Source organism: Tupaia chinensis, unplaced genomic scaffold (assembly GCF_000334495.1).
Source record: "Tupaia chinensis unplaced genomic scaffold, TupChi_1.0 Scaffold000066_1, whole genome shotgun sequence".
Classification (NCBI taxonomy): Eukaryota; Metazoa; Chordata; class Mammalia; order Scandentia; family Tupaiidae; genus Tupaia; species Tupaia belangeri.
In genome coordinates, this window is record NW_006159525.1 from 4,946,186 (window position 1) to 4,957,335 (window position 11,150).

Below are 11,150 nucleotides of genomic sequence, written 5' to 3' on the forward strand. Positions count from 1 at the left end.
GAACTAAAAATACCTCATATTTCATTCTTTTTTAAAAAATTATTTTATTGAACTTTTATTTATTTATTTTAATTTGACATAGAGGGGGAGAGAGAGAGGGAAAGTGAGAAAGTGAGCTGCCAGCTCCAGGACTTGAACTGTGGTTGGCCACATGGGAGTCCAGCACCTTAACCACCATACCACCTGCTGGCCCCATTACCTCTTATTTCATTCTTGACCTTTCCAATGAACTGGGCCACCCTCGAGAGTTCTGGGCCACCCTAGAGAGTTATGTATTGGGTCATAGGAAATGTCTTGGCACTTTTTAGCATAGATAAACACAGAAAAATATGTCATGATTTTTCCAATGACCCAATATCTATAAAATGAAAATCACCCTAGAGAGCTATGACTTTTAACATTTGATTTTCTCTAACTTTTAAGGTTTCACCTAACAAAGCTGAGACAAAAAAAGATCCAGAAGACACGGTAGGTCCTTTGAGGTGTGCATGTGTTGGGTTTGTGCATAGAACTGGATTTCAGTTTGTGTCTGCTTATTTGTTTCTTGAATTTTATATGTATATGTGTGTCATATGTGAACATGTTTATATATGTAGTAAACAATTTAATAGTGCTGTTAGATTGTCTTTTCAATATTTTATTTATTTAATAGTATTTTAATGAAAATTTCATGTGTCAGTTCTGTTACATAAAGTTGCAGTAACCAATTTCTTAAGCAGAATAAGAATGAATATTGAATATTATTGAATATTAGTCTTTTTAGTTGTATGTACAAAAACTCAGAGAATATATAAAAAAAAAATTCTCGTTAAAGTATAAGAAAGGAGCCTAATTGTTGGTTTTTTAAAAAGGTGTTTGGGGACCAGCAATTGGCATAATGGCTATGTCGCTGGACTCCCATGTAGTCAACCGAGGTTCGAGTCCCGGACCCGGTGGTTTAAACTCACACCAGACATGTGTGTGTGCATGCCTAAGATCCTAGAGGAGAATGGAGGAGAAGGGATTGTGGCATGGTCATTCCCCCCTGGGGGAGTGATTTCTTGCTTTCTGTCTCTGTCTCTCTCTGTCTTTCTGGTGAGTGCACACATGCCCTATAGCAAAAACTTCTCAAAAAATAAAAAGGTGTCTGTTTTCACACAATTACAAAAATAAACCTCTACTGCAAAGATAATGGTATGGTGAAATACAAAGTTGCCATGGATACATGCCAAAAGAAGGGTTACGCAGAGAAGTCAGGACACTCTAGAAAGTCTGCGTTTTTCACAGCCACCCCAGAAATCCAGCCAGTTCCTCTCAAAATAAATTCGGTTTGTAACAACTACTTTCTGGAGACAGTTTCCCTTGTTGCTTGACAGGCCCGATTGCCTTGAGTGAAGCACATGGTTTAAATTTCACGGGAACCCTGAGGTTTAAGTTAGTGACAGATAAGTGCCCCGCACCCTTCTTTTGATAACTGAAAGCACTTTGAAAGACATTGGAACCATACAAATGACTCAGCCAGTCCCATACATCTGCTGCCCACATTTGAAGGAGCTAAGTTGAGGAAAATGCTTCTAGATGTTGTCTCAGAAGACCTGTATTGGAGCTCCGGTTCTGTTAGACTTCACCACTGTTTGAGAGTGGTAATCCAAGCCTCTTCGAGGCTGCATCCTAACTTCATATGCAAACCTGTTTGAACCTTCTCCACATCTGTCAAATTGGGACAATAAAAATTATGTCTCCCAGACCCCAGGAGACCCCAGGACTTGAACGCAGGTGTACCGATGCCTCAGACACTGTAGAGCTCTATGCAAACGTGGGTGGTCCCTGTCGCCACCGTCATGTGGTTGAACACCGTGATTACATTGGTATTGTATCAGTTGGTTCCTCCAATCTAATATGGTTTTGTTCTTTCATTGAAAAATAACATACCCAAGGTATCTTCATGCCTTTTGCTATAAAATTATTCATTTGCTACAAGGCAGCTAGGGTCAAGTTCAATGAATGGTTGGGTCAAAATGTTTCTCTTTGGTTCTGTGTCTGGCATTGTTTGAAGCCATGTAGTCAGCATAATAGGCTATAAACAGTGGGGTTTGTGGGTGTGCTGTGTGGCTTCCCAAGTGGCCTGCTGCATTCATTCTCATCAGCTGATTATGCAGCAAGACTTCCCCTACCCACATGTGGTCCCAACAGAACGGGCCTAGCTGATAAAATCTCACCATCCTGCCCAGAGAGCGGAGGGGTCACTGCTAGTGGACTTGGGTCTCAGAAGAGGTTTTGTGAATGTAGGTTGTCCACAACACCCACAAACAGACCTCTTTCCCACAAGCCTGGTTCTCAGACCTTACCTTTTTTCTTCAGAAACTCTTGATTCTTACTTTTGAACAGTCTATACTGTTTATCCCAGTTGCCTTGGGCAATTTATTTATTTATTTACTTATTCCATGAAAGAGCGAGAAAGAGACAGGTACACCCCCCCCCCATAAAAGTCTTCACACTGCAGTCCGCCCCTACCTCAGCCAGCCAGGGTCACAGGTCAGCCTGTGTGGGGAGACGTTGGGATGAGAACCTGGGGCTGTCCATATGGCTCCTGCATTTCAGAGTGTTGCATTTCCACGGCGCCACCATAGCTGGCCTGCCCTGGACGATTTTTAATACACCGCACACCCAGGCACGATCTCCCACTATTTATGACTTGAGTCTGCAAGTTTGAGTGGCTGTACCCAGTTTATTTCAGTTCCAATTTCCCACCACTTCGGCTTAGTGGATTGCTTAATGCTGGGAAACTCTCTGCCTGAGAGATCTGCCCATCTAGAAATCAGTCTAAACTTGGTGGGTGATATGGCTTCCATGAAGTTTCTAATCCTGAATCGAAGGAGATCAGTCTGAGAATGAAAGTCAGGCACCAGCGGGATTTCTGTGCCTCCAGGATGCAAAAGTAAATCATGCGTTTCCAAGTATTTTCTTCTTTCTCATGTGACAATGGCATGGAGATACTGAAAACTAAGTGGGGCTATGGTATCATTTCTCTTTTTGATTCAGATGAGTTATTACATGTAGACAGAGATTAAATGCCTTGCCATTGTCTTTGGCAAACAGAGATGTGGTTTCTTGTTGGTGTGATTTGGATTTGGGTTTTTTTCCAAGCTGTGTTAATCAGGTCATTTAAATAGGTCACTTACCGAACATCAGTGTGTACCTGCAGTTGTCTGTGAAATACCGTTCAGCGAATCGTCTCTGAGAGCTTAGAAAAGCTAAATATTCACATGGTGTCTTGTGGTTGGGGGATGGGAATGACATGCCAACAGCTAATTGTCACAGTGCATTAATGCAATGTAAAACAACAGAAAAAAAGGGGGGAGGATTTTGTTTCAAAAGCAAGTTCTAAGCTGTGTCTGCTGTTGCCCAAAAGGCATCCAAAGCCGAGAGTGTCTGTGATGGGCAAGCTGGGCAGAAGACGGCCGAGAGCCAGCCTAAAGGCACCAAGAAAAAACGCCTGGACAGCCCCAGGCTAGGACTGGCCTTCAGGAAATTCTTTAGGCATAAGGTCTGTATCTTTTCAAACCCGGAAGAAGAAGAACTCTGGTCTTCACATGGGCCATCTTGGAGCCACCCAGCTCTGCTACAGTGAGGATGGAGCTTTGAGTGGTGGTTTTCATTAAAGGGGAATTAATGATGGGACTCAAACCTCAGTGGCTTTTCTCAAGTCCCCATCATTATAAACATCTCAGACCAGTTTGTTCCTAGTGTGGACCAGGGTTCTTAAATTATTCTTCAACCCGGTGTTTCTCAAATGTCTATCGTTTGCATACCATATTCACCACTTTTGCTAGATATACTATTTTTATATTGTTGCTTTTATTTTTCCTAAAAAGAATTATTTATTTATGATCATTATTTTTCAATTTTGACTTGAGAGAGAGAGAAAGAGAGCAAGCCGCCAGATCTGGGACTTGAACCATGGTCAGTCATGTAGGAGTCCAGCGCCTTTAACCACCACACTACCTGGCGGCCCCTATTGTTACTTTTTTATTGATATTTTTATATTGACGCTGACGCATTTCCTATTTCAGTGCACTTCAGCGAAAAAAGTAATACTGCGTTATACATAGAAAACCAGAATCATTTTTATAAGTTATTGTGGTTCATTTTTTAGCAAAAATCTCTCTAAAAGTTTTATAATAATAATAATAATTAAAAAGTAGAGAAGGTTGAATTAATAAGTGGAAAAAGTTTATTGCTATAACGAGTGTCATAAATAAATATTACATTCCAGCTATTTGTATGTGTTTGCTCTGAATCCGATGCCCTTTCAAGCTCTGTTGGCCATCGGTAGAAAAATGTTAAAGATGTACCGACACCAGACCAAAAATTTTCCCAGAATGTTATTAGAAGAATTATGTGAAAATTGGAAAAAGAAAAGCATTTTCAGATATCATATTTCTGCACAACTTAAACTTGTCTCTGATCTGCCAATGGTATGCTTCCTATACTTTGGGAAATACTTTACTAACCTCAAGCTAACAACTATATTTTTTCTGTGGCCCATTTTATCCATTCTCAATATTAACTAAGCTTATACTGAATCCACATAAAAGCCCACGCAGGAAAAAAAAAAAACAATGCATGAAGGCAAAGCATGTTTTCTCTCCCTGTCCTTGGGAAATCAGACCATTGTTGAAGTCATTTGGGGGTGATACCATTCTCATATCTAAGAAGACTCCAGTGTTTATCTAAATTCATCAATTAAAAGGTTCCCTGAATTGGGTTAACATGCTTGGAAATGTGTTTAAAATATCAACCATTCTTCACTTAGTTGAATAAATGTATTTAAAAGCTTCCCAGCTGGAAGTTACAGTCCCAGGATTATGTAGGCAAATGAAAGCTCTATAGAAAGGTCTCACCGCTGAATCTGTATTTGCATAAACAAACTATAATATATCATGAAGCCACCCCTCCATTTCCATAGACTATTTTGTTCTATAAAGACAGAAGGAAAGAGTCTGCTGGATACTGCAATGGGGAAGGAAAATTCAAAAGCCGTTCAGCCGTATATGGGAGACAGTTCAGTAACTGCTGAAAGAAGTCCTAGTTCTCGTCCAGGGGAGTCTAGTGTAATTCCCACTTGGAGTTTTTGTGAGAAGGGGACCCTGAAAGGCACGTTTGATTCCCCCGCCCCGCCAGACCTGCACTTCATTATGACATTCATTTTCTGCCCTAGGAAATTTCACTTCTGTAGTATCTCCTGCCACCCATAAGTGGACCACCCAAGTTCAAGTTATTATCCCTGGAGCTTCCCCAAATCATTGGCTTCACATCCTGTCACTAAAAAACATCTGGGGGAAGGAGAAGATTCTGGAATACGAAAATATAGAGAAGGCATCCTTTTCTGGGGTTCTGTAAAACAGACAGGAGAACTTCTGTGTTTTGCCTTGAGTTATATTTGGTATAACTCAATATGAATGGAAATTAAAGGGAAAAGATGATCCCCAAGTGATCGGAATTCTCATTTCTTCAGCAGTTCAGTAGAGCCCATTGGCTTTCAGCTCTGTACCTAGGACGGCTCATGTCTTCTTTTCTTTTGATTATTCTCTGGCCCACAAAGAGGAAAGTGGGGCCCTTAGCACGGGTCAGCAGGAGTCCGCCAGTGACCCTTGGTGCTCCATTACGGGAGGTGAGATTCTCATCCTCAGTTTCACCAGGGGGTGGCAACACAGGACAGAAAAAAGGAAAAAAAAGGAAACCTCAAGCAAATTTAAGGGTGAAACACTAACTTCTAGTTTTATTGTAAAGAATACAATGATTACTAGTTCAGGTTAACTCATTTCCTGGGTTTGTTTCTCTATATATCAATTTCCCTTTCTATAAAAAGAATTTTCTTGGTTTAAAAAAGTGAGGGTCTGACTGTGAGGTCCTGTGCTCTTAAGACACTGTGCTCTGTAGCCTGGGACCTCATGGGTGGCCCAAGTTCAAGTCTCGGTCCAACCTAAGTCTAGACAAAGTGGTGCACATCTGTGATCCCAGGGATGTGAGAAGTTGACGCAGGAGGATCATGACAATATCAAATTCTGTCTAAAAATTAATAATAATTATGGGACCAGCAGATGGCATAATGGTTATGTTGCTGGACTCCCATATGGCAGACCACAGTTTGAGTCCCGGACCCAGGGGCTTAAAACTCACACCAGGCACCCGTGCAGGCATGCCCAAAATTCTGAGAGAAGAATGGTGAAGAAGGGATTGTGGCATGGCCACCCTTCTTGGGGACTGATTTTTCACTTTCTGTCTGTCTCTGTCTCTTTGGCAAGTGCATACTCCCTATACCAAAAATCTCTCTAAAAATTAAAATAATAATAATAATTTAAAAGTGGGGAAGGCTGGAATTAATAAATGGAATAAGCTTATTGTTATAAATAGTGTCAGCTATCCTTTGCTGAATCTGGTTCTTTTTCTCTTGGCTTAATCACATGCAAAGCCTCAGAATTAAAGTTTTTTCAGTGTTTGATGACAACAGGTACACAAGGCAAGGCAATCTTTTCAAATGTCTTTGCTGTAGCCAGAAATGCACCTTTCCCCACTCAAGTTTCCCACTGTCCACCCTCCCTTTAAGGCACCGGAAGTGTTAGCAGCCGGCTCGTGTAATTTATAAGCTCTGCCACATTCATTGTTTTTTCATTCTTGGTATAAAGTTTCCATCTTCCTAACCTCTCCTCTCTCCCACACCCAAATGTGGAAACAGGATGTCAGGTCGTGACAGGTGATACCCAGCTCTTGTACCCATTGGAATTTCTTGGGTAGGGTCTCTGGATAAACTAGAGAGTGCCCGGTTAAATTTACATTTCAGATGAACAAGAAATCATTTTGATATAAATATAAGTATATCCCATGCAAATTTGGGATCTGCTTATGTTAGAAAATTATCCTTTGGTGTGATGAATTCAAACGCAACGGGGTGTCCTGTGTTCTTATCTGCTAAACTGGCAGCGCTATTCATGAGATTGCCCCTTAAAACAGGGCTCCATTGTGTGTAGTCTCCTCGGTAATGTAAATAAAGAATATTAAATCGGTTCCTGGTGGCAGATGAATAGTACTCTGATTGGAACCCTGTGCTCCAGCAAGGAAGAATTGATTTTGCTCAATTAATACTGCCTCTTGGTAACAAAAAATCCAGCAGAGATGTTATGTCATCTGAAGCAAATGCATGTGATTTGTTGTCACCCTTGGGAGAGGCAATGTCTTTGTGGAAAGCTAGACAGGAGCCAGAAGCGCAGTCTGAAGCCAGGCCGTGCCCCTTAACGAGGCTGGGCAGATTGACAGCCTCAGTTTCCCCATCTGTGAAAACACAAGCATTGGGCCAGATGGTTTTTAAGACTCTTTCCAACATCAAAACTACTATGAAACTCCTTGAATTTGTCTATGATCCATTTTTACTGCCAGCCTTTTTTTTTTTTTTAAGTTGGAAAATAGAGTCAATGATATGGTCTCCTGAGAATTTAAAAAGATTGAGCCCCAAGTCATTGGATTAAAAATCATAAAATGAAGATGCTTAGGATGAAAAGGTTGGGACAGATAAACCAGTGTTAAAACTTTGAATGCCAGTTTTCCCCCATGTTGAGATAAAAGATGACCAAGTCTTCTGACCTTTGTTTATTCCCTGACTCAGATGGTACCAGAGCCTAGAAATTACCCCACAGTCAAAGAAATCAGATGGTCTGGGATTGGACTACAGTTCAGCCACTCAGAAGAGAGGGAGAGGCGAAGACTGAGGAGAGGAGGAGGGAGAGAAGAGAGAAGGGGCCAGCTGAATAACAGTTGAAGTTGTACTGCCGAGTGCGGGAGCTCCTCTAGGAGAGGAGGAATGGGGTTGGTGGGTTTCTTCAAGTCAAGACCCCTTCAGCGCATTCTGGCCTCACTGCCTAGAACTTTCTCTGTAGCTTGGCGGGGAGAGCTCTAAAGTAGGCTGTAGGAGAGAGCTTCAAAACCTCTATTGTAGGTCCGTTTACTTTAACCCTTCTTTCCTTTCTAATTTGGATTAGTAAAATGTACCAGTTTATAATATATACAGAAACAAATATGCATGTGTGGAAGATGCATGCTCAGAACAGTTACATAAACATGATCGGGCCATAACAGCAGAGTGCTCCTACGGTCACCTCGATTCCCAGCAAGTTACTTACATGAACGTATTAATAATGCTTCTACGTTTACTTATTCTGAAAGGAAAATACCTTGACTCTGTCCAACATTTTGATCCACAGTCACAGTAGAAATCTGAGAAATAGAGAACATTATAAAGAGAATTAATATCCTGTGTAACCCCAAACTGGGTTTGTCAAAGAGATCTTTCACTTCTGAATCTTGAGTTCATCTCCAATTGTTTCTCTTCATTTTTCCTAATGGTGTAGGGGGCTGAAACATCACCTGCCACTTCAACCGACCTCAAGGCAGACAAAGTCAATTTGACACCCCAGGACACCCAAGGGGCAGCCAAGAACTCAAAAGGCTGCAACACCTCGGGCCACGTGCAATCTGTGACAGCCACTGAAACAGCAAAGGATGGGGCCAAGGAGAAATCTGGACCCACCTCTCTGCCTCTGGGCAAGCTGTTTTGGAAAAAGGTAAGTCTGATTTTCAAGATGTGGGGAGTCCTTGGGAATAGGATGAGGCAGAAATTACCCTGCCAGGTCCATCATTGTATGCAGCAAGGTATGGGGATCTTTTCCTTTGCCAGAGGGCCTCAGTTTGTCATTGGATTGAAGACTCCCAGTGTACCCCTGGGAAGAATGAAATGCCTGTCATGTTATAAACATGTGTTTTGTGAGAAAAAGAAATGAGCAAGTAGGACATTTCATTTTCTGAATCACTCTGCTCCGTGACAAAGGGTGTGGTATCTCATGACTTCATTCTCCTTCCAACGAGGTTATTACTCTGGCTGCCCCCGGTTCCTCTGAACGCCCTCACCCTGGTGGGATGAGCCTCCCTGGGACTCGTTCTTTGCTTCTCAGCCAGATCGGATCCCTTATTACAAGCTCTGGGTCTCCCTCTCCTTTTAGAGAACCAGAGTGTCCACCAGTCCCCAGCAGAAGCAGCTCATCCGGGGCTCTGAGACTGAAAACATGAACTCATGGCCTGATTTCTCCCCTCCTGGAGTTAAGATAGTAAATAAGGCAGGTGGGGCTGAATAGTTTTGAGAGCTTTTCCCTAATCACCGCTGCTAAGCAACCCCCAGCTGACACGTGCTCATAGCTCTGGCCTGTTTCAGATTTGGCCCAACAACAAGCCAGAAGTCGGGGGTGAGGCGGTGGGTGTTATTCATGGGGCTGGAAAAATCCAACTTAGTAACGTCATTAAAACATCCATGCCTCTTGGCCCGCCGTGCAGAGCAGATGATAAACACAGATGTCACCGTGTGTAAAGTTACTCCTCATCCAGATCCAGCTGGATTTCTGAACTTCTCCCTGTTTATTTCCTTGTATGAAGAAATGTTCCTTCCGGGTTCTTCCCAGAACACAAACTTTAATATTTCATGAAAACTTTGGATGATGTCGGTTGACTCTCTGTTCTAATCCTCCTTCACCAACCATCATTACTTCTCTTAAAATCTCTTTGACCTGCAGCATTCTGGGAGGAACACCTTCTGCAGGAGTTGCACGCATATACTGGTAGCACAGGAGATGGCGTCTGTAACCCATATTTGAACATTTTAATTTACATACTTGGGCGTGTGTGTGTTCGATGTGGATTAGGAAAACAGAGCTAGTTCATTAAACTTGAGATTTAACATATTTTTGCTCATTCTATTGCTCTCTTGCTTTCTTTATGTGTTCCGCTTAAAAAGAAATTCAGTGAAAAGGAAAGTATTACATAAATCACGGTACTGATATTAAGTACCCATTGGTAAATCCGGGTCTCCTGAGAAGCAGACACCAAAACAGAATTGATGTGCAAGAGATTTATTGGAGGAAAATGCCTGTGAAGGAGAAGGGGAGGAGGTAGGAATAGTCGAAGAGAACCACAGGGGAGGTTTGCCATCCGGGAGGGGAGAGAAGGAAAGAGGAGCAGGTCAGAAAGGCCTCATCCCCTGAGCAACGCTGAGAAACATGGCCAAGCCAAGGAGGAGTGCTGGAGTACAGGTTATCCAGGCTGGGAGTCCCGTGTGGGACAGAAATGCAAGCTCAGTACCCCATGTGCTCAGTCATTGCAGAGGTGCCGGGAGGGAGTCCGTGCGGGACAGAAGTGCAAGCTCAGTACCCCGTGTGCTCAGTGACTGCAGAGGCACTGGGAGGGAGTCTGTGTGGGACAGAAATGCAAGCTCAATGCCCCGCTGTGCTAAGTGACTATAGAAGCACTGGGAGGGAGTCCCGTGCGGGACAGAAATGCGAGCTCAGTACCCCGTGTGCTCAGTGACTACAGAGGCACTGGGAGGGAGTCCCATGAGGGACAGAAATGCGAGCTCAGCACCTCGCCATGCTCAGTCATTACAGAGGCACCGGAAGGGCACAGCCTCAGCCCACACCCTGCAGAGAAAGCCATGGTCAGGAAGGACAGACGCTGACCTTGCAGGCTGTCTGAGCAGCACACCTCCGTGGCTGCATGGATGACGCACCATGTAGGTGGGCATTTGAGTCCTGGACCTGGCAGCTTGCTTTTTCACTTTCCATCCCCCTCACCCCTGGCTCTCCCTGCTGAGTGCATGTGCCCTATAACAAATTTTTTAAAATAATAAATAAAATTAAATAATTTTTTTAAAAAAATGGTAAGTTTGGCATCAAACAGATTCTGACTTTGAGTCCCAGTTCTTCTCAATGAGCTTTAGTTTCCTCATTTGTAAAATGCAAATAATAATAATAATAATAGATAGTACCTATGTCTTAGAAATGAAGTGAAGGTTAAATGAAATAGTGTCCATAAAATCCCCAACACCGCACCTAGCACAAAAGTGACCGATGAGGAAACCAGCAGTTAGCCTAATGGCTATGTCGCTGGATTCCCATATAGTCGACTGTGGTTCGCATCCCGGACCTGGTGGCTTAAAACTCACGCCGGGCGCGTGTGCATGCGTGCCCAAGATCCCAGTAGGAGAATGGAGAAGGGATTGCGGTGTGACCATCCCCCTTGGGGGGTGATTTCTCGCTTTCTGTCTCTCTGTCTCTCTCTGTCTGTCTGGCGAG

The 11,150-nt window shown here is 43.0% G+C and overlaps 1 protein-coding gene across 1 annotated transcript in view; it reads left to right on the plus strand.

The window, feature by feature from the left end:
- BCAS1 (brain enriched myelin associated protein 1) overlaps nt 1–11,150 on the plus strand; it is a 134,359-nt gene that overhangs the window by 85,655 nt on the left and 37,554 nt on the right. The window contains 3 exon segments of the mRNA XM_006141900.2: nt 424–468; nt 3,392–3,526; nt 8,385–8,597. Coding sequence (XP_006141962.1) covers nt 424–468; nt 3,392–3,526; nt 8,385–8,597 — 393 coding nt within the window.